Raw genomic sequence first — 24504 nt, forward strand, 5'->3', positions numbered from 1 at the left:
GCAAATAAGATCCTTATACTTGTAATTCAGACTTACAGGAAAAACTTGGTGCCCAATTGAAGAGTTCAGGGGTAAAACCTGGTAAATCCAAAATATCGATTTTCTGTTTCCTATGTCATATAATAGCTAAGGTAGTGTATTGTTGGTTTAACTGTACAGAATAACAATGTAATTAGTCCAGAGACATTTGAAGTATGATAACTCAAAGACAATATAATATAGTGGGTCTTGAAACTTTTAATTGGCTCTCCTGCAAAAACAATAAAATGTGAATTATCAGTAGGAACCGTATTTTTTGGTAATAGCAATATGCGAAATTTTCAGAAATTGCTTTCTTTGTTACATTTACCCTTCTAGATACCTAAAATATTATATTTAAGCAAAACAAACTCTCGAAATAACTCGAAATTTGGACATTTGTGCGAAATATGTGAATAACCATGAAATATACCTTGCCCCAGCGCAAAAACTACGAAATATGCACCAAAATGATGTCAATATTGTTTAAAAAAACCTGTTTGTGACTTGCGTTTCAATAATGTGTCAATAGCCTGGTAACGCCACTATTTCTGCATTTTTTTCTACGGATATTACCACAGTGTACTATATACAGTCGCGAAGCTTGAGTTTTGAGGATGCTAGAAACAATAGACTGTGCCGGTACTATTTCGCATTGTCTGTAATGAGGCGATATTAGCGATCCTAGTGGTGAGCAACTATCTAATGTTTGCATATTTACTACGTATTGAGCTTCGTGACTGTATATATTAGACTGTGATATTACATACACTCACTTTTATTATCTCTACGGCTACTGTATCGAAAAAATATCTGTTTATGTAATCGACTGCAGCAAAGATTCAACAAGACTGTATGCAACATACATGTTTACCATGCTTAGTTTATGTTTTGATGATGCTGATACCGTATGTAATATGTGCAAAAAAAAAAAAAAAGTTACAAGTTCTTATATTAAACATAATACATTTAATTTACAACTTATTTCACGAAATACCCACCGAGATAGTGGCAGGTTTAACACCGAAATCACTCATTTTATTTCACCAAAAAATACGGTTCATACTCAGGTTTTTCTCCTGTATTCTTCAATTGTATAAGATGCCTAATAAACCCCGGATCCAACATCAATTCTAATAAAGACAATGTGTTATTTTAAATACATCTGTATGATTACACTGGAACAGAAAACAGTGAAAGATAATTTAATATAATGATTTTCAATGATAAGTAGTGTATTGGCAGAAGAAATCACAATGCTTCACATTTCCTTAAACAAGTTTCACTCCAGTTTTCCACTTTTGTGGAAATATGCTTTAAGAAAGCAGTGTATAATTTTATATGCAGGTTTATTTTACACTTTTACAAAGGTGAACGGATATATGAAATATAAAGTAAATGGTTTGTTTGCTTTTATGACTCTTCTGGCTTAGCTGTCTCTGTTGTTTCTGGTTCTAATCTGACACCCATAGGACCAAGCATATTGGTGGCTGGGCCAGCTCCTCCCATCTGGGACTGGTAGGACTCCAAAATGTTCTTCAGAGCATTCATATCGATATCCACAGGTTCAAAAGCTTCTATATCTTCAAAACCATCATCATCTGTTGTATTACTTCTAGTGTTCTGAAATGAATCAGATTTCAGGCATAAATATAACTTAAAGTAGAAAGTATATGTACGTAGTTTGAAAAGTGCTGTCATTCTGAACCACACAACTGAAATGAATTCAAGACGTCTTTTTGCTGGATGTTTGTGTTTTTAATGTAAATTTTTCTTTATTTGATTATATTTGGATTTCTATTGGAATCATTGGTAGTGACGTTGGTATTGTAAAACTTTTAACCAATTGTTCTGAAGTATTTAAATATGCAAAGGTATAGGCTAAAACAGGTACTAAACTGTCATATACACAAATTACATAAATCTAAATAAGTATATGTATTAAATATGACACACAAACTCGTTAAAAATATTTTCATTGTTTCAGAGTAATAAGGTAATGTAAAAATACATCAAATATACTCCTAAATACTATGTTATTTGCGGATGATCAAGCTGATTATATCAGAGTCAGAAGATAAATTACGGACAGCAGTTTATCGTCTCCAAAAATATACTATGCTGGATTACAATTTCAGGATTTCCAATATTAAATATAAAAAAATGGCATTTTTAATTTTCAGCAGCAGACCATATGAAATGTAAGATCATAATTCATGATGACGTGCTAGAACAAGCTCATCATTTGAATACTAAGGTTGCAATATGCTAGACATAAAAAAACCTTTGTGGGAAAATTTGTCATACACTTAAAAATAAGACATTAAAAGAAACTCAAATGACATTTTACAAAACTTTAGCTCTCCCATTTTTAACATGATTGTGTAAACTGGTTTCTAAATAAAACTGTCAAGAGAAAATGAAAAAACAGTGAAATGAAAGTCCTCAGAGGTGTACCTGGCTATATACATTATTAGACCATCAGAGAAATGAAGACGAATATAAAAACAACTGACAATTACAATTTAGTATAACGAATATAAAACCGAAATTGGTATGAACATGTCCAAAAAACGAAGTACAAAGATGACTAACAAAACTTCTTAAGTATCAGCCAAGAGGAAGAAGAAGGTTGGAAGACCAAATTCTTTTTTGAAAGGGAATATGAAATGCATTAAGGACTTTTCTATTTCAGGAATATCGAGAAAAATGTTGATTTTCTCCAATGTGATACCTTTTTTCTCAGAAACTGTGTCATACAACAGTGTGAGGCAAAGTACACTGATTATTATTTATCACTGGGCAAAGAAGGATTCATGAATCCCTGACCTTCAAGCAGTGTAGATATACTGTCCGCAGAGCATACCGCCCTCGGTACCACTACTCAGTTTACATGTGTACAAGCAAGCGGCAGCAGTGGTGGAGTAATGGCTGTGTCTAAACCTTCCACTTCCAAAAAACGGACATTTCTGGTGGAATGGGAGAAAGACTTCTTCTGTTGTAAAAAAGACGATGAGAGTGTAAAATGCCTGATTTGTAATAAGGTGTTAAGTAGCTTTCTTCGAGCCAACATTACACGGCATTATGATACATATCATGTATCATATGATGCTATTAAATCGAAAGCAAGATCTTCTCTTTCAGATAATAATCTTTCGGCACAGCTGCATATAGCTGTTACAGACATTACTCCACATTCTGAACGTATAGCCAAAGGTTCAGATCAAGACGATTAATTTTCCTGCTTTTGTTTTGTATTATTTATGTTTGCACAAAGGGAAATTCAAATACCAATTCAACAAATCACAGTAAATTTTTGATTGTATGTAATAAATGACAGTTGCTAGTGCGCAATATTATATTGCCTATATTAATTTACTTTGAATGAATTGTATCCATTTTTCTGTACCTTATACGTTTGTTGCTTTAATTTTGCTCACCAGTGTAGTAGAGTGGGAAATTAATGTTCTACTCTCTCGGACATTCATTATAATACTAATCCATCACTGCAAATGAGAAACAGTCAGGACGTCACCTCCTCCTTCAGTTTTGTGGTTAATGAAATGAATGTTATCCAGGTTTCGCTCACTACGGATTTGGCACAAATTATCTGCCCATCCCTGATTTACAACTGTAACATTTTTAAGTATAAAAGTTCTAGTTCAAGGCAAAGTTTTTATAAAAGAAAACTACATAGCTTCAGAAACTCTTTAAATAAATATGGCCCTAAAATAATAATAATAATAAAAACATATGTTAAAAATTATTAGAAAGATCTATTATGAAAAAATAAGTTGCTACAATTCAAAACAAATTTCTTGCTGTATGATGTCATATCCACAGTACGCAGACATCAGTGCCAACTGAAATGTATAAAAAATACAAAACCCCATTCTTTTATAAATATCATATAAAAGAACATAATTATATATATATATGCATGTGCTGAAAGTTTTGTTTTTAATGACATACCTTTCCTTTGATCTTACTGCCAACTTTTTCAAAACTTTGTCCCATTGTAGTAGAAGCCAGTTCACGATCCATCTGATCCATATACTGCTTCAGTTCGGATTCTGGTTTCTCACCCTTCTTTCCCTTTCCTGTAAGCCAGAGATGAAACCAGTACATTAACAGCAAAGTGCGTTCTTTAAATGTAAATTCCACTTTTAACAAAACAATTTCTTTGTAGTTTCTTTAACGAAAAATTATAAAACTGAACTTACATAATACTGTATAACTGAAATAATATAGATACTGTGAAATACATGGATATTAGATACAAATAAGAACAGAAAAACTAATATTTATCACTATAGTCTCTTCCCAATACATCAAGTTGCTTTCTTAATAAATCTGAAATTGTAGTTCAGAAATTATAATAATTGTATCCAATATTTCAAGTGTCTAATGCTTATAATTTAACAAGGAAGGCATTCTTATAGTCATTATGTAATTGCACGTTATTTATCTATATGATATTAAGAATAAATTATGAAATTTAACCTGGTTTCAACTGGTCAAGGTCCATTTCCATCTCGTCTTCATATGAACTCATTCCTGAGCCTTCTGATTCTAAGTCCCAGCTGTCTTCTGGGATCACAAAATCTTGAAAAGAAAAAATCAAGACAGTTACATTAGTACATGTTATATACACAATTTAGCAATAAATAAGCAAGAGATCATAGACAAGAAAGAGGTTTCACTTATAGTTTGTGAAGTAATTTTGCATACAAGTTCAGCATGCCGCACCATGAACTTAACCCAGGCTATCGTATGAATGACGATATGTGTGAATCATTGATGGCAAAATGAGTCCGAGGTCCAATGCTGAAAACTACTCAGCAATTCTGCTTCAATTGGTTGAGGAAAAACATCGGAAAAAACACCAACCAGGTAATTTGTCCCAACCAGGATTTGAACCTGGGGCCACTTGTTTCATAGCCAGACGTGCTGACCATTACTCCACCGCGGTGGACAGCTTGTCATAAACTAAATTAATTTTTTATCCTTGTTTAACCTTCTTTCTGGGTCTTAAAAGCCAGTGCGCATAGGGGAGAGGTAATTATTTTGGATCACACACGAGACATGGACAATGAAGGAACTTCCCTGGTGAGGGATTAGGTCAATGCAGGACCACCTCCTAAAGACAATACAAATACAATACAATACAATACAATACAATACAATACAATGGACAGAACGTTCGAGGTAAATGGAAAGTAAATTCCAATCTGGCATTTGCATTTGCAAGTGGAGAAAACCCCGATAAAATCCACTCTCAGATTGGCTGGCCTTGGAATTTGAACCAGGCCTTAATACTGCAAATGAGAGACAATACTGCCTCACCACCCTGCTCAGTAAATTCATGTGGTCCTTTATTATGCCACAAAGGCTACCATTCATAGTGAAATGAAAAAAAGAAACAAAACTACACCAATAACTCGCAAACCTAATAATCTGCACACGAATAATCGAGAGTTTACTGTATAATATACCAGTACATATTTATGAAATCTTCACAGTTAGGAATTGTAGTTTTCGACAGATAAGATGACAATCTGATTTATGTCATACCTGTGGTGTAATCATGAAACAGAAATTTATATTGCGGACATAGCAACACTTGTGATGAAGACTGTGTCTTCATGTCTTCAATTGTGGTACTCTAAACATTTTTTTTTTCTATAGACAAATACAGTTATATTACCGGTTGTTCTTTATGGTTGTGAAACTTGGACTCTCATTTTTGAGAGAGGAATATAGGTTAAGGGTGTTTGAGAATAAGGTGCTTAGGAAAATATTTGGGGCTAAGAGGGATGAAGTTACAGGAGAATGGAGAAAGTTACACAACACAGAACTGCACGCATTGTATTCTTCACTTGACATAATTAGGAAGATTAAATCCAGATGTTTGAGATGGACAGGGTATGTAGCACGTAGCATGTATGGGCGAATCCAGAAATGCATATAGAGTGTTAGTTGGGAGGCTGGAGGGGAAAAAGACCTTTGGGGAGGCCGAGACGTAGATGGGAAGATAATATTAAAATGGATTTGAGGGAGGTGGGATATGATGATAGAGACTGGATTAATCTTGCTCAGGATAGAGACCAATGGTTGGCTTATGTGAGGGCGGCAATGAACCTCTGGGTTCCTTAAAAGCCAGTAAGTAAGTATAGACAGAAATGGCATTGAAATTGAGGTTTACCGAGAATATTTTGAACTGCACAGGAGAAGGATTCTTGATCAAAAGATATTCTATTTCCTGAGCTGGGAGATGAAGTTCCTGCTTCAGCACTAATGGCATCTGGAGCAAAACTAACGCCTTTTCCTTTTCCCTTTTTTATTCCTCTTTTAGGGCGAACTGGTGGAGTATCAGTCTCACTTGTTGTCTCTTCAGACCTGTCAAAATAAAATTTTTCGTATCATATTCTAGCTCTGAAACCGTGCAGTATGAGGAAGTGGGGAACAGGGGGACATGACTCAACACGAACAGTTAGGAAATGTGTGTGGGTGAGACCTCCGTAGAACAAACATTAGCTCCTGAGTGGTGGATTACTGCTTTGTCAGTGCAGAAGAAAAATAAAGTAGTACATTCTGAGGATGGTTTGATCACTTGACACTAATATCTTATCATGGAGGATAAGCCAGAATAAGTACTGAGGATTATTCTCTTTCTTTCTTATTTATGTACTTCTTACAAATATTATTTCAAATAGTAAGTGTTACATTCAAACAGCAGAAATAACTAAAATCCTCTCTTAATGAATATCACTCAATAAAATAATTGTATTCCAATGGATACCATCCCATTGTGGAATCCTGGGAAACGAGAATGCGGATGCTTCAGCAAAGAAGGGCAGCACTGCTACTTACAGACCTGTTACTAAATCTATGTATTACTCTGTGAAAGAATTATTAAATCTACATACTTAGACTTCAACAAACAAAATTTGATAATACAATCTCAAGGGAAAAAATGGAACTCTCTGCATCAAAGTCCACAGTTAATTCCCGATTTACCACGAAAATCGTCTGTAGCTGCATTTAGATTGGCAACAGGCCATGACTGTTTGCCAACACCTGCATGGAATTGGAATATATCAGTCCTCTAACTGCCCATTGTGCAACTCAAACCAAGAAATGGATTTGGAACACACCGCAAAATCTGTGTTTCAGTGGCTGACCATGATAATATCTTTGAAAAATATTGGAGTGCAAGAGGTCAAATGACTTTATTGTCAAATGCCTGGCATTAGAAAACAACAACAACAACACATTTCATTTTAGAGGACAACTGAACGGAGCTACACAATGAGAGACCAGCCGCCAAAATCCTGTTTTCGAGATACTGACCATTGAAATAAATCTGGTTTTTATTAAACATTTTATGCAGGAAGTATTGTAACATTCATACTATTACAAAAAAAAAAAAAAGCACAAAAGGCTAACCAATAAATTTTTAATAATAGACCAGCAATTGATTTAATATTGCAAAGTAAAATAAATAACTGATTTTTATGCAAAAAACGAAATTTGCTTATAAACAGCAGCAAAATGCTGATATCACAGTCTTGATTTTTTCCGAGTTAAATAATCCAGTCAACAACAGATCTGTGCAAATATCTCAATTTTTTCAAATTGTCGGTTTGTCTCTTGTTTTATTTTATTGGGTTATTTTACGACGCTGTATCAACATCTAGGTTATTTAGCGTCTGAATGAAATGAAGGTGATAATGCCGGTGAAATGAGTCCGGGGTCCAGCACCGAAAGTTACCCAGCATTTGCTCGTATTGGGTTGAGCGAAAACCCCGGAAAAAACCTCAACCAGGTAACTTGCCCCGACCGGGATTCGAACCCGGGCCACCTGGTTTCGCGGGCAGACGCGCTGACCGTTACTCCACAGGTGTGGACTTGTCTCTTGTTGCGTAACTCCATCAAATTCTGACAAGTGATAGTTCACTCAGTTGACAATCAATTACGATTAACTATAACATATACAGTACATTTATTTACAACATGGTTGATAGTTATTTTGAATAGACTACAACAATAGTGGTAATAAGAATAGCATTACTTGCGATGGTGATGTTGACAATAACAGTGGTGGTAATAGTGTGTAGAATGGACTTACAAACAAATAGAAAATACCTGGGAAATTCAGCTCCATCTAACCCTGACATATGATCTAAAAATTTGGCTAGTTGGGAGGTAAAGTTTGTTGGATCACTATTGCTGTTAGTCGGAACAAACTTTCTTGGTCCATATCGTTCTTCCAACATTGCGTCCAAATCCTTTGGGCACAAATCTAGCCATTTTTCATCTGAATAAGGAAAAAATACAAATTACATATTGGAAAGATTCTCAGTGTAATTTATGCACTTGCATATAGACAGTAACGGGAAAATTTTTCAATATTGTTTCTATAATGTCAATTAAGAAAAATGTAAACTATAATTCAAACAGTACAAATCACCAACAAAATACATTGTGCAGACCTAGAAACAAAATTTGGGCCACCTGAACTGTTGAAGCACTTTTGCATGTGCAGTATGTTATAACTGGAACTTGAAAAATTCAGATGTCCCAAATTTTGCTTCTGGATCTGTACTCTGTTAAAAACTTACAGTATGTTGTTTTTACAATAGAATTACACAGGAGCAATTGAAGTATCTCAAATTTTACATGTAATGAAAATGAAACACAAGGCAAGAGAACTTATCACATGCAAAATTATTTTAAGATATAATTTTATTACAATATTTTCCTTCAGTATCCTTCACATGACATAATTAAGAACATTTTACCACACGTTTGAGATGGGAAGGGCATGTAGCACATATGGGCAAATCCATAAATACATATAGAAAAGAGTGTTAGGTGGGAGGCCGGAAGGAAAAAGATCTTTGGGGAGGCCGAGATGTAGATGGATGGATATTAAAATGGATTTGAGGGAGGTGGGATATGATGATAGAGACTGGATTAATCTTGCACAGGATAGAGACCAATGGCAGGCTTATGTGAACCTGCGGGTTCCTTAAAAGCCATTTGTAAGTAAGTAAGTATTTTCCTTCAGTAGTAACATTAAAATGAGAAGAAGACATGTTATAAGGAATTGGAAATCTGAAGCAGGACCGAAACTGTAAAAAGTTATACCATCTGGAGGTGGCAGACTGCTCTCAGCTTTCTTGAACTCTTCTATATCATAGTCAATGCTGCTGAGGAGATTGAGAATTTCTTGGCCTATTGAAGGTTCACAATGCATTGAATCTCTGTGATTTATGTAGTATTCTTCAGCCTTTGATAATAAGCTTTGGTATTCTTTAGAACCTTCCAATAGATCCTGTAAAGAAATAAGTTTATTATTGGTTTAATTCACTACAATGTTATTATGGAGAAGTGAGAGCCATAAAAACTGCTCTCACACATTATTCCCTCGGTTATCAACATTTTCAAATGCTGTAATTCTGTGTGACTCCCATGCTGCAATATCCGCCATCACCAACAACTCTAATTCTCCACCTTGTCCTGATATACACGAATGCAGGAAAATAATTAGGAAAACAAAAAAGTGGTCCTGCAGTGGATACCATCCCATTGTGGTATCCCTGGGAATGAAATAACTGATTCTCTTGCAAAAAAAGGCACTAAAATCCTGCCCTATGTTTGTGAAGTACCCTACAGTCGAGCATCAACTATCATACGACAGAAGGTAAAGGAAACTTACAAAAAATCTCTGCAAGATAACATAAGCACCTCTGAATGGAAAAACAATGTCACTTCGGTACCAGATTGGCCAAGGAGAGAAGCAGTTGCCAAATTCCGATTAGCAACTGGACATGATTGCTTGGGTAAACATCTATGCCGCATTGGTTTACTCCAGAATCCTAACTGCCCACTCTGCAACCAGAACATCGTAATGGACTCAGACCATCTAATGGATTGTCCCAATCTGTCCTCCACAACACTGGTAGAGAAGTATTGGGAAGCAAGAGAGAAGATGATGGCCCTCCAAATTCCATCATTCTTGCTGAGATGAACTATTTTTGTACTCTTCTCACTGTTTATATGTATATTTGTTTACTTATCTTACACTATTGCATCTTGCCATTATCACGGCTAAAGATAAATTCTACAGCCCTGCATTAAATAAATAAAATAAAAATAATAAATGTTATTATGGAGATAAAGGACAGGAAAGTCATACTTCTTGTGATATTAGTAAAGTAACGAGATAACAAAAAAATTAGTATCAAGAAAATAATACTTTCTCATTACATTATTTATGATTTTCCCAACAATCCAGTTCCTTTATCATGATATTCTTTATGGTTTATTTTTTCTCGTATGGCGTACATAATGAAATAAAATAACATACAGTGAAATAATAAGATGCACTTTCGTGTTCTGGATGGCACACAAGACATTTTTTATAATCTCAAAAATAAGATAGTTCACTTAATTTTTAAACTGTATTGTTTACGTATACAGTAGAGCATTGATTATCCGAAACAACAGGGCATGAGGAGTGTTCAGATAACCTATCATTTACGAAAACATATTGTACCGGTGTCATAGGAGGAGATGAAACTAAGAAACTCTGATATTAAACACAAAACTGTACATACAGTATATATTTTATATCACACATCTTACAAATAACACACAGAACTGACTAGCCTAGTTTGACAAATTCAAAATGGTCACTGAAGTAGCCTACAGTTTAGTAAAAGAAGTCCAATTGTTTTTTTCTGCTTCAGAGGCGAGACTCGTTTTTTTGCCGCTAAATCTCGCAAATAACGCTAACAAAACTTTTACATGGCGCGCAAGCAAATTTGAATTTGTCGACTGAAAAACTTTCGGTTAACCGATGTTTCAGTTGATCGGTATTCGGATAATCGATGCTCTACTGTATGTATGTATGTATGTATGTATGTATGTATGTATGTATGTATATATATAGGCCCTATATATGTAAAATAATTGAAAAGTGTGACAAAGAAGCTAAAACAAATCACTTGCTTAACAATTCCATACCACATTCCTACTGTGTTATATATTTTTAGCCTTGTATAGTACAGTTTTACGTCATCACTTGCTTAATAGTTATATTTATTTTTGGATGGTTTGTGATGAAATAACTAAAAACTTACATATAAAATAATTTTAAACCAAATAAATAAGCAAGAATAAAACTTTATTAAGTACCGTAAGAACTTTATTGAATTTATATATTGAAACTGAAATTACAAATTACATAAAACATATATAAAATACACAGTTTGCACCCAAAAGAGCAAATGTTCGTGTTTGGGGTAGTTCCAGTTACATAACATAATACTAGAAGTTAAGTGTGATATAATTAAAATTATCGTAAACAGAAACTGGTAGAAAAAAACACTAGTTGAAAAATGAAAAGAAAAATTATATTATCTATATGATAAAAGTTAAATAATGAACAGTTTCAATTTAAAGACATATAATAATTAATTCTCTTACAGAAAATAATATTATGAATAAGTTACTTAATCCTGGATTTATTTTAATAAAATGATTGTATAATCTTGATCCATAATATGAAGAATGAATCTGTCCAGATTTTGTATTATATGTTGGTTCAAGTAAGAGAGGTAACATATTTCGTCTAGTATGAAATGTTCCTATGTCGTGTTTATAATTACAATGAATTTCATGAAAAAAGTTCAACAGAGTTAAATTGTAAGTTTGTTCAATATTATGAAGTGTGTACAAAATTCTGGAGGGGGAACAACAGACCAATAAAAAAAAAATAAATCTAAAATAAAACAAAGGAAAAAATGTGATACTTGGAAATGTAATTACTTTAGAAGTCACCAGATACGTACCTTGAAATAGCCAGTCTTCTTTAAACTATTTAGATATTGAATCCAGCCGTGATCACCATCCAGGTTAACAGGACTCTGACTTTGTTTGTCTCCCCGAGATGCTGGCTTTGCTTGTGCAACCAGAATTTCAAATCCACATGCCTTGGAGTAAAGGAAATGATAAAAAAAAAAAATTACTTCCACATATTTTTATTGTACACTCTGAATGAATAGTAATCTCGTTTTATGCAACTTTAGATGAAATATATAATTATTTATTACATCCTATAACACAAGATGAACATTACTAATATGTAATTTTATGAGCAATACATTTAGGAAAAATAAATTCTGTGTCTATCAAGTGGTTTCTCATGTAAACTAATTAAAAATACTGAAGTATGTATTCAGGCCTATTGCTAATTTTGTTTCTGGGTGTGTACAAGAATGCAATTCTCGAAAGGAATAATGATTACTATATTCTACAATGTCTAGTTGGTTTACAGTTTGTCGAAATATGGTTTTACATAGGACTTCCAGGACTCTACGAGTTTAGATGATTAAAATTCCCTTCCTTATGTAGGGATCCCTCCAATGCACAAGTAATTAAACCAATCATTAAAATAGTGATAAGTGAGGGTGATGATTAACACACTCCAATTATTATATAACTGAGATACAAACAGTAAATTTTGCTTCGAGTTGGCTCTTTTATGTGTCTAAATCTGTGATACAGGACTTCCAGTTTTACTTGCCTTCTGAGGATTTTTAACATCTGTAAAAAGCACTCTTCCTCGCCTGAATTTGAACCTGGTAGTTTCAAACTAATAACTATTGTATTAACAATTCAACACCTTATAAGAACTTTAATATTCTGCAATAAGATTTCAGTTTGTCTTATTGTTGTACAGTTACTTTAGGATATGTAAATTAAAAATATTTTTGTCAAAATTTCTAAATCTATACTTTTTCCATATTTCCTATAGGTCAGAACAAGATATAATAACAATTGCTCAAAACAATATTGACCTGGGAGCATCATTATCATCATCATGAGAATTCATCATTTCATGTTTGTAACTGTTAATTAGTTCATAACAGAAATAAATACCTGTGATTCTTCATTTTTCAGTTGTTGACTTGTATAATAAATATGTATAAGTAATTCAAACTTATGTTATAAGAAGATTTATTTATAAATTAAACTACTACATATTACAAAATTCATATGCAACTATAATTCCATAACCTTTCCTCAGTTTTCTTTGCTTTTCAAACAGTGAAACATAAGGTTACAAATTTGTAATTTCAGTCTGAATTCAAGGTCATCCAAACTTACCATACAATATTAAGTCCACCAAATTCAGCATGCTTTATATCAGGTTTCCACAAAACCAATTGCCTGAGGCAAGGAAAAGAATTTGTCGATGTAACAGTTAAAATATATGTAAGTTATGAATCAATCACTTAATAACAACTATAAACATCAACTAAAGCATGCAGAAAAAATGTTTTGTTGTAATTAAAAGTAAAGTTGCGGTTTACCAATTTCACTCCCAGATTATGAGACTTAAAATCTGCACTATTTGTTGGCGGGATGTTCCAGCCAGTACGTCGGTCAGGGTTAAATTTATGATGCGTTATCATTGCGTAGAGACACTTTGTAAATACAACATTTGTCATTACCCTGTTTTCAGGTGGAAAATAACGCATTGCTCGACATGCCTGGAAACAGAGAGTATTTACTGCTGTAAATTTCATACACCAGATAGTCCTGAAGTGTCTTTGCAAAACAGTGTTTGAATATGCCAGACATATATAAGTACAACTAAAAAATATACTAAGACATTACCAACTCATTGGACATATAGTGACAAAGGAGTAGATTATAATTTATAATCCTACTGAACTACTTCAATAATAAATGACAAAATTAGGTTCTGAAATCAAACTAGTTAGAATAGAATCTGAATTGAGAGCATACTGTGTACAGAAAATAATAGCTACTAAAAAAATAAAACAAAAATGGAACCAATACGAAGTTCTGAAATTTTGGACAGAGGTGCTTGCACTATACAGTTTCGGTACCCAAAAATTGCATCACACTCTGTCATTTGATAATGCTATAAATAACAATGGACATTATTGCTTCCTGAAGAAACGTCATAAAGACTTGTATTCATTATTATTAGCAAAAAGTCTGCAAGTGTAAAGCCTTTAAGTCTCAAAAGTCTCTTGTAATGTACAGAATGCTAATTTACCAAAAGCAAAAGAAAAAGAAACAAAGTTACCTTCATATCAATAGGATCTCTATTGCAGAATGCTAGAACTGCTGGAGAAATTAAATTAGGTTTCTCTTTCAGAAGAGCTGCAACGCCAACAGGTATGTACACGTTTGTACGATGAATTAATTCTGCTATCTTATCAGGATACCTAAAAAAAGAAATTCAATAATAAAATGTCTTAAGTGTTGCAAATTCATAGTACAACAGAGTTACTTCCATTATACAACTTCTTGATTTGATCTGAAATGTGCACGCGAAAATAAATCCAGGTAAGGATCATGCTGGCACAGCATAAGAGGTCCGCGCATGAGCCACAGCCAAACTGTTCCTGTCGTGAACCCCTCCTAAAATTTTTTGTTAATAACAAAAATAACAGTATCTACTGCTAACGTCAATATATTTGAAAATATTGATAAAGAACAACATAATTCTAATAGGAATATATTTCAAAATACTTTTAAAGCACATCGTGAATTGAATCCTTAAGTCTCGCCATTAGATAACAACAACAACGTTTTACAGAACAACATACTCCTAATGAGATTATATTTCAAAATATTAATAAGTCTTATCCCTGTCAATGTGACTAATTTAGACTAATATATGTACCTGCCCATCAAACTCTACCTAACCTTGTTGCTAACAGTGGAGCTATCTTTCAGTAATGTTCAGTATGAAGGAGGTAGAGAGAGAGAAAAAAAATTTCTTCTTCTAACGACACAATAGACCAACATCATGCCTTTATGTTGGCGACATTGTGTATTTAGTTCTATTTGGTTGTAACCATAATGGCAAGGTTGAAAACTACTGTAGCTAATTCTACAGTTTAGCGAAGAATTATTTTATTACTGAAACTGTATTCAGTAATTCGACCAGTAGGCAATAATGTACTTGCTGTTCAACATAAAGCTCTTCACTGAATATCAGGTTATTCTAACAAAAATAGAAGATGAATTGTACAAAAAAAATGTATATAGAGTTTGTGTAAGAGCAAGAACCAGAACCAATTGAATTATAATAAAAGAAAATAATATATAAGAAATGTATTATTTAAATCTTTAGGAAATAAAATATCAAAATTTTGATACAATATTAAATATGCATTCTATCTTCTTTGTGGTAGGCCCTAGAATAAATTGAACATTATAAAATAATCAAAGATAGACGTGAAATTCCAATGAAGCTTCATAAAGTGTTGCCAGTAGCTTGTTTGTTTCATGGCTTACAAAGGTTGATAGTAACAGTCACAAGCAACTTGGTATTGTAATAAAAATAAGAAAACATAAAAAATTATGCAAATTAAAAAATTGGGAATATTAAATCAAAATAACACTGATAATATTGTTCGTTATTTAAATTATTATCTTACCCCTGAATTCTTGCTTTAATAGCATCTTGTATTTCCTGTGATGCTCTGGTTTTCTGTGGATGTTGGCGAACTTGAGCCACAGCATCAGTTACAGACAAACCAATGTTCTTGTTTGATCCCTGCTCCAATGGAACAATATGAATTGCTCCTTGGTATAAATACACCTACAATATGAATGCATAACATACAGTACTCTTGACAGAGTTACGAAAAACTGTAAATTTTCAATTCTTTTATTTTGTAATAGCACCTACCCTTTGTTCACAAGTTTCTGGGTTGGCCCACTGCGGTAAATAATCCGCAGCTTCAATAAGCAAGAACTCTCCATCTGAATCAATAACTCTGTAATTACCAAAAAAAACAACAATAAGAGAAAAACATGTAAGGAGAAAATAATATTAGGTATGGAACTGTATCAGATGAAGAAAGTAATAACCAAAAATCTCTTTTATCACACAATACTTTCATATCTGGAGCTCTGAAATAAAGCCTGTCGAGTCCACCTCCAGTCATACTATTTGTTGTTTCCCAAACTTAGTTACGATTGAAGTTGAACTTGACAGATTTTGTTTCAGAGCTCCTCATAAAGTAATGCAGGTACTAGTACAACAATGAACAGGATTTCATCTCAGTATCTACATGAATATTGAGTTCTATGGTATACACCGTTGTAGAAGCTGAGATTGTTTTAGCTTACAAGAAAATTTAAGTTTATATGAAGTAAAAAATGTGGGTTTTCTATAGCACGCGACACTGATGTTTTTTTTTTTTTTTCGAGAAAAGTGGAAAAATGGTCTAATGTTCAGAGGGAAGATAGTTTGAAATGCGAAGAATTCGTATACGACGTCAGTTGACTTGAAAACATATTAGAAAATAGGTAAAAATTGGAAAGAGTTGATCGTGTAGATAGCCTAAAAGTGATTATGTAACACGTGAAATAAAGAAGAATTCAAAATAGAACGCGAAACGCACATTTCATTTCGCTTAGTATACAATATGCAAAGCATACAAAATGCCTAAACTAACCTAATCTAACCTGTCACAGATTCATATATGCAAAGCATACCAAAAACCTAAACGAACCTAACCTGTTACAGATTCTCGCACTAGAGAACTTCGAAAAATTCAAGTTGGAAGTTTCAGTGTTGCGTGCTATAGAAGAGCCAAAAATACTTAAATTTGATGAATTATAATGGTAACAGGCATTAATAAGGTCGTGAAATAGGATCAGATTAAGGTTAGATTTTCTCATGTCATTTAATTAGTTTATTTTACAACTTCTTTTCAACTTCAATTTCTAATCACATGAAGTTTTCAATGATGCCATGTAGCCGACTCATAATTTTCATGAAGTCTGACAGGAAGTAGTTTTTTTTATTTTATTTTAGAGGCCTAGTTGAAATTGGTATTTTTTTTTATTTTATAGAAAATTTGAAGTCTTGAAGTTGGCAATAAACCAAATGAATATTACACAATACACGTGACAGAAATATTTCTTTCATAGGCTATGACAGGCCTATCTCATGACAATTTTCTCTCTCAGTTGTGAGGAGACAGTGGAAGACAGCAGATGTGGAAGAAATAGGACCTGATTGCCTTAAAGACAAAGACAGTAGACCTACTTTAACAGCCGATAATATTCCATGGATAACTGCGTGAAAGTAAACTGTAGGCTGAAGTTTATCCAAAAGTAATACTACCTTGCCACCAATCCGTCTATTTCTTTTGTTAGCTGCAGTAACATGAAGACAATGAACCATTCATCTTCTATGTTATCCCCATAATGTGAACTGCCATATAAATGCGGAGGTAATGCACCTGATAAAAGAATGTACACATTATGAAGGCAATACGTATTAGTGTTGTATTCTTTATGGATATTACAGTCTACCAAGTGGATGTAGGTACCGTACGTTGGAATTTAAAATCACATTATTCAGGTAATCTAATTAAGAAAACTGATGTTCGTAACTGCATTACGTACGGAATGACAACTTTAAAGTTAAGAGTATTTGAAATTTATCAATATTGTAACATGTAATAAAACATACCTTTGTCAATGTGTTCAGATGACAGTGGCAAGAAAGGTACTGTAACAGGGGTTACGCAAAATGAATCTCTGTGCCATATATAATTCTGTGCATACTTCCTCACTATGGACTCCACCTGTGTTAGTAAAACTTTAAGCTCGTGCTCTTTTTCTTCGTTAGCATTAATGACGTCCTCAATCTCGTGAGGAAATAAATAATATTGGACAAAATCCTCTTCCCTCACAGTTTCAAGTACTCCGGCCATACTTAAACAAAAGAATGAATCATCAAGACATGTGTCGTACACATAAAGAGACGAAACTTAGTGATGTCTTATTATACGATTTAACAAATTTCATTTTATATAATTTTTCATTTTTTAAATATTAGCGTTACTTTTTCTATTAATAAAAGAGTTCTAATTATATATATTTCTATCTGTTAAATGACTACGACATCGTTACAAATATGGCACCGACACGGACCCTTGACAGTAGATGGGTTCGTAGATATCGGGCATTTTTCATTGTAGGTAGTGTAATATTGAGTATCCAAGTCTTCCTCGCGTACAAATTCTTTCCAATTGACGCTGATGGAGATGAATCTGCTCAGGAGCATCGAGATCTTTCAGGGAAGGGAGTAAATATAGAGGTTAGTATTCTTAGGCCTATTGCCAATGTAACGAGCCCAAAACTTAAAAAGGGGGCGGTGCTTTCGAAGAATTTATCATAGTTGTAAATACAAATCACTATAGTTGAGAAATCTCTTGTTTTCGTTAGTATATAATTTATTTTGTACAGTTCTAGCACGCTTTGAAATTGTTAATTTCAATTAAATTTTACTCGTACATTGCTTTGCATTTTAGGTTGTAAATGAAGACCTGAATGGTGGAGTTTCTTCAAGAAGATTCAAAGAAAATTATTTAGTTGTAGATGATGAAGATAGTCCAAGCAATAGCAATCCAGTGAATGGTTTGTACATCAGAAATAAAGTTCCTCCTGACAAATCAGACTCCATGCTTAGTAACAGGAACAATGCGGCTGCTGTGGAGAAAGTGCCTAAGTTAAATAATAAAGACGGAGGTTCTCCTGGACAGAATCGGACTAGTTTGAGATTAGAAGAATTAGATTTTGTGCCTGCGTGTGATATCGTAGCGAAAGAAGCAATATCTGCTATTCACCGTGCCAAGACGCAACTATGTAAGCAAAAACTGGCAAACATTACGTGCCTTATACAGCAAAGGCAGCTGTATCCTCATCACCTTCCCAACTCGTGCCCATCTCCAGGTAATACTGACATAATGTGTTTGTTCAGAATATAAAGAAGCTGTAAAAGTAATCCTAATCTGTGTAGTAGTAGTGTGTTTCAGTTGTTCTTTACAATCTCTAAGCGTGGATTGTTAGGAAGGTTGTTTTAATAAATGCGGTAGGCTACAGTTCAGTACACCCTTATTTTATTTTGTAGGTATTAGTGTTTTAATTGATATTCTTTTCAATATAGCCTATGTGTGAAATAATTACATGCAGCTGGATTTTGAAACTTAGGCATATTTATTTTTAACTGTTAACCTGTATTTCAACAAGGCCTTATAAATAACAATTGAGAATGGTTTCCTCGTTTCTCTTCCTTCAATATTATCTGTCCAAAGATTCTTCTTTAATTTACCCTGAAAGGGCACTTCATGTTTTCGTCTAATACAGTGAGTCCCAGTGAGTGCCAGTGCTTATGTCGGCTAAGCAGTGACAGTTTCCCCTTCCCATTATTTATGTTACTCTTGCATTCGCGAACTCATAAAAAGTGAATCTACTGCAAATTGACGAGCTTTCTGCTTTAATGTGTAGGCCTACAGGTAATGTCCACAATGTATTCCAAAACATAGACCTAGAAGAATAATAGAGACTTGTTTGTTGTACCTTAGGCTGGATTGAGTATATGGTACCTAGAAACAAAATAAACTAAACACAAATTTTGGCCAAAACAAGTGTGATTTTGCAGTAAAAGCGAATATCGTTTGTATAATGATAAACAAGATTGAGTGAAGTGGAATGCCAGTAATCATAGAAAGAGAAATTTGCAAGTTAACGAGTTTAAAAACCTCCTTTCAAACTACACACATAATCTTCATTGCATACAAGAAGACTGCATGTCAACAATCATAATACAAAATTCTTCTGTACACCGACCGCCGATTGGTCGTATGTTCACTCTGGAAAGTGAGGAATGCATCAACACATGTGGAGTAATAACAGATGATAGGGACGTAGCAGATAATTATTTTAAACAAACAACCTAACATAAAGCATCGAATGCATGCAGGATTTTTACAAGTGTGTACTTGCATTATAAAGTGTTCACATCAGGTAAGGGACTGTTTCTAAAGGGTTTTCCCTTGTGATGTTTGAACCCTAAAATTACCGGCAGCTGAGAGTCATTATAGTCCACACTATTAGTACCTAGGTACTATTAATGTACAAATGTCGCAGGACGTTAAAATACACAATTATCACAGCACAGCACCGACATCGTATTCTAATACAGTGTAAGAAACGAAAAAACTGAGTGGCCGACCACTGTTTCCATCTCGTTTGGGTTAATGTTGTGAGTGTGTCATAGAAAAATACACAACTTCCATGTTATGTTATCATGCCTTATTTTGACACTGTATAGTACAATGCTGTTTCCCAAACTGGTGTAAGCCTACTCCCATTGATTCCGTCTTTAGGGTAGGCCTACTGCAGCTTTTTTACACTTCTTTGTTTGAATGTAGTCTCTCTTCTTACCAGTAGGTACTCCACAGCATATTGAAAATCCGAAATCAATTAAGTCTGTAGGAGTATAGCCTACTATACTTGGGATATTGTTCTATCTAGAGATCTTTTGGTACAGTAGCTAGATAAACATTTCAGAGTATGTACACAGTCTTTAAAAAAATAGGCCTATATACAGCAAGAATATTCTGAACCATACTGATTAATTATAAATAAGATCTGAAAATCAACTTTTTCACATTGACCTGAGAAACACCCATTGTTCAAACTTTGTTTATAATCGATACTTAACAGCTAAAATATGTTCATGGTGGTATCAAATTTGAATCCTGCATTGATAAAAAAAATATAAAACATTCCCGAGTATGATGCAGATCGATCTATCTCTTGATATAGGCTATTTCCCCTAAATATATATAAAACTTCGTTATAACAGTCTTGCAAGAACCAGATGAAAAGTGCGTTATAAGCGGAAAACTGGATTTTCTTAAACACATGCTTTCAAAATGTAACAATATATTTTAGTACTTCAGTTGGACAACAAACCAATCAAAGAGTCAGAACTTGAAAAACTAAAGTGAATGTGATATGGATGTGAAAAGTAATAGTAGGCAAGGTTAGAATGATTGGAGATATGAGGAGAAAATAAAAAGGAACCAGTTAATAATGAAACTAATAAGAATAAGTAAAAAGTAGAGGAAGTTAGGGTTTTAAAATGAAAGACGTTACTATGAGAAGTATCTGTAATAGAAAACTAGTGAATGATACTAGACAAAGAGAGATAGAAAGTGGAGGCAGTATTGTAGTAAAAGTTTACAGAAGTGACTAGTACTAGGAAAAGAACTTAAATAGAGAGAGGTAAGGATTGAAGCAAAGGAACATAAATAGAACAAGGGAACAACTGAGTAAATGGGAAGGGGGGGGGGATATTAAGAGAAGTTGTCAAATGATAGAGCAACCATTTTCAACCGGTCTGCCACGAATGATCTGCTGATGTGCCACGAGAAAATGAAAATAGTAAAGATTGTAGTAGCAAAATTGGAAAAATAAAAGTGAAAAGAGTATTTTAAAAAATTGAGTCCACAATAGTCATCTTCCAGCAAAAGCATCTGTCAACATTCAGTAACTACAGTGTAGGTGTGCCATAGAGAAGAGAATGACTAATATGTAGCCAGGGTTTCCAGATCAGTAAAGTTAGAATATTGTACCAGCCTTGAATTGAATTGAATTGAATTTGAATTTAACCATCACTGCCACCTTATTAGATCTAGTATGCTGACGCTCAAGCTAGGCGCAATCCCAAACCTACACCAACTGATCACACTAAGTTCGCTGCAGACAACCTCACTTGTCCCTAGGCCAACCGCCCCTTCCACACATTACCATCTGGCGTTCAGGGAATGTTATGGAATATTGACAAAATGGAGAAATTTTGACAGTATAATGTAGATCCCTAATATGAGAAAATTGGAGAACCCCGAGAAAAACTCCAGTTGCGATGTTGTGTGTCACAAATGTTACTATGGGCAAACCTTAAAAAAATTCCCCCCTACTTAGGAATCACTGGTTTATATTATATGAGTGTGGCACGGGATATTAATTTACAACTTTAGTGTACCACATGTTGAAAAAGGTTGAAAACTGTGATAGAGGATAGAGAAACTTAGTGGATAGTAGGGATGAAATTGGGTTAACTAGGTCTAGAAGAGAAGAGTGTATAGATGAAATAGGAAAACTAAATGAATCGTACTGCAGTTAATATGAATGTAAATAAATGTGGTGGTGGCACCGTATACAGAAATGTGAGGATCACCACTACATGAAACAAGTTGATGACAGTAAATATTCATATTATTCACATTTTAGTTCTGACTGTAAAAACAATAGATCGTTTTACATGAAAACAAATTACTCTTTGCTACTAAAGCATTCTTTTACTGACATCATCGCATCTCTTCTGTCTCTGTACATACAGCATTATTCTCAATATGGCGGATATTACGAAATAAATCTTCCGACACATCAGGGCGAGAAGTAAAATATGCTCTGACAGACAACGCATCCAGTACAGCTGATCACAGTTGAGGTGGTACACTATCATCATCTTCATTGTCATTGCTGTGTTGTTATTGACTGTCAGTATGTTAACAATAACCTCCCTTAATCTTAATAGCCATGTGCATCAATGTCTGTTATAAATGTAGTAACCATAGGTTACAAAACCACGGTTGAAATGTAATTTCTGTGCACCATTCATAACCACCAGTTACTTAACCATGGTTAGTGTAAATGTAATTTCTGTGCACCATTCATAACCACCAGTTACTTAACCATGGTTAGTGGAAATCTCATTTAACGAGGGTGAAGTCTGTGCTGGTACACTGTTTCTACAAAATGACGAAAGGAAAGCATCCATACCTCTGCAAAGATAACAGTCAATGTCTAAAAACGATTGTGCTTACTCCATTCTACATCAAAACGAATGTATCCTATATTTTCGCGTTGCATTAGTTTGTCTTTGGACGCTGTTATGTTAATAGGTTATGTTTCTGAAAATATCACTTGCACAGAATCATGGAAGAAATACGACTGTTTGTGGGTTATTCCTAGTGATCCATTTGTTGCAACAGAAATGACACGATAGATTTTGATAAATGAAGTCCCTTCTGAAATTTTCTGTTATATAATTCCCAGTAAAAATTCTCTTTCCACTAATAAAACTTCACACTCACCATCATCCCTATCCAAGTACAATACTAATTGCCTTCGAGATAATCAGCTGTAGATCTGACTGCCATTTTGTTTTACTAAGCCTGCTAATCACTGGTTATCTCCTTCAACTGCTCGAATATGACTGGTTACCATGTTTAACTTCCTGTTTAAGTCCTAACTGAGGTTGATGCATCGTAAAAATGCTTAACGAGAGTTTAGGTGGCAATTTTAACCAAAGGTTACACTAACCACGTTGATGCACATGGCCAATGTGTTGCCTGTTGTTCAGCATTAATGGGATCTTCATCAATAGCTATGAAATCATGGAAGTTGTCGCCAAAACATAATAGCACAGTCAGTCACTATTTGCTCACCTTCCCACCAGGGTATTTCTCGGCCTTGTGGCATAAGCTGAAAGAAGAGACCGAACTCATCTTGTCAGCATTATAAATCTAGTCAGGTATATAAGGTCCAGATATTAGTAATCTTTGTTAAGAGAGACTGCTTCCACTTTCTGATAAACAAAATAGAGACATCAAAAAAAATTTAGACACTCTGTAGATGTGCTGAATTCTGTAATGCCAAATTCTTTAAGGCAAATACCTCTGTAGTGGCTGAGAGGGCAGACCTTCTGTGTGTTGTGAAGGCAGACTGGGTTCGAGTTCCAGTCTGGCCTGGAATTTTTCATGACAGATCCAGCAGTGGCGACTTGTGAAATTTTTTGTATGTAGGGTATGAGATTGACGACTGATGACCAAGACAGAAACTGATATTAATAATAATATAATATTAGTAATAATAATAATAATGATATTAATAGAGCATGCAAAATCAATACAAGTAGGCCTATGTTAGTCTTTGACTCACCATTCTGGAACTGACAATTTATTAGTAGTGAAGTTCGATTCTCCTCCCCTTTTTAGTTGCGAAGATGGCTCCTAAGGTATTGTACTGCCCGATATTTACCGATGCTCCGTCGTACATTTGCGGAATTAATTTCTTGCTACAGTTAAAATCTTCTAAATGATCAAATACAACTTCAGATATTCTTTCGACTGTCCTGTCATCTGAAAGTCCTGTTAATTCTTGTATTTATTATAGCTTTTTTTATTTATTTTTATGTAGTTTTGTTTTTTATTCATTTTATTTTTTATAATATATAATTTTAAATTATTCATTATTTCGTTTATTCTATTCTGTTAAAATGACCAATGAACTGCATTTAAGGAGGCTATAAGAGTACTTGAAAATTCTTATTGTAGTCTCTGACAGGGTCTCCATCACCCAGAAGGAAGGGTCATAGTATTTAGGATGTGCAGTCATATCCTCAAACGCGACTGAACTCAAGTCATACCCCGGCCTCCGCACCCTCCCCTATCCGCCAACTTCAGTGCTAGAAATACCGTTTGCTGTAAGATATTTGGATGGTTCCTCGGAAATTATTTCTGAGCTGTGCTGTGGCGACAACTCACGACAAAAAGT

At 34.1% G+C, this 24504-nt stretch overlaps 2 protein-coding genes across 2 annotated transcripts in view; one reads left to right on the forward strand and one right to left on the reverse strand.

Moving 5' to 3' along the window:
• Positions 1–1376: 1376 nt before the first annotated feature.
• Positions 1377–17838, reverse strand: ecd (ecdysoneless cell cycle regulator). The gene is made up of 13 exons (XM_069845382.1): positions 17564–17838; positions 17213–17330; positions 15767–15854; positions 15513–15676; positions 14150–14291; positions 13404–13583; positions 11880–12020; positions 9172–9358; positions 8167–8338; positions 6224–6417; positions 4522–4623; positions 3991–4118; positions 1377–1641 (listed from the first exon to the last, which is right to left on the reverse strand). The coding sequence occupies exons 1-13, from the start codon at positions 17805–17807 to the stop codon at positions 1432–1434; spliced, it is 2070 nt and encodes a 689-aa protein (XP_069701483.1). The 5' UTR covers positions 17808–17838; the 3' UTR covers positions 1377–1431.
• A 148-nt stretch (positions 17839–17986) lies between these two features.
• Positions 17987–24504, forward strand: part of oxt (Xylosyltransferase oxt) — a 54365-nt gene continuing 47847 nt past the window's right edge. The window contains exons 1-2 of the mRNA XM_069845381.1: positions 17987–18193; positions 18408–18828. Coding sequence (XP_069701482.1) covers positions 18011–18193; positions 18408–18828 — 604 coding nt within the window. The 5' untranslated portion in view covers positions 17987–18010. The remainder of the gene's footprint in view (positions 18194–18407; positions 18829–24504) is intronic.

Source organism: Periplaneta americana, chromosome 14, assembly GCF_040183065.1.
Source record: "Periplaneta americana isolate PAMFEO1 chromosome 14, P.americana_PAMFEO1_priV1, whole genome shotgun sequence".
Taxonomy (NCBI): domain Eukaryota; kingdom Metazoa; phylum Arthropoda; class Insecta; order Blattodea; family Blattidae; genus Periplaneta; species Periplaneta americana.

Bases quoted from the DNA above. Each gene is read 5' to 3' on its own strand.
- ecd (XM_069845382.1), bottom strand. From the start codon at position 17,807: ATGGCCGGAGTACTTGAAACTGTGAGGGAAGAGGATTTTGTCCAATAT. The intron at 15,855-17,212 runs GTAGTATTACTT...TGGTAATTACAG, and splicing joins ATAGACGGATTGGTGGCAAG to AGTTATTGATTCAGATGGAG. The intron at 12,021-13,403 runs GTAAACCGCAAC...CTTTACTCCAAG, and splicing joins ATAATCTGGGAGTGAAATTG to GCATGTGGATTTGAAATTCT.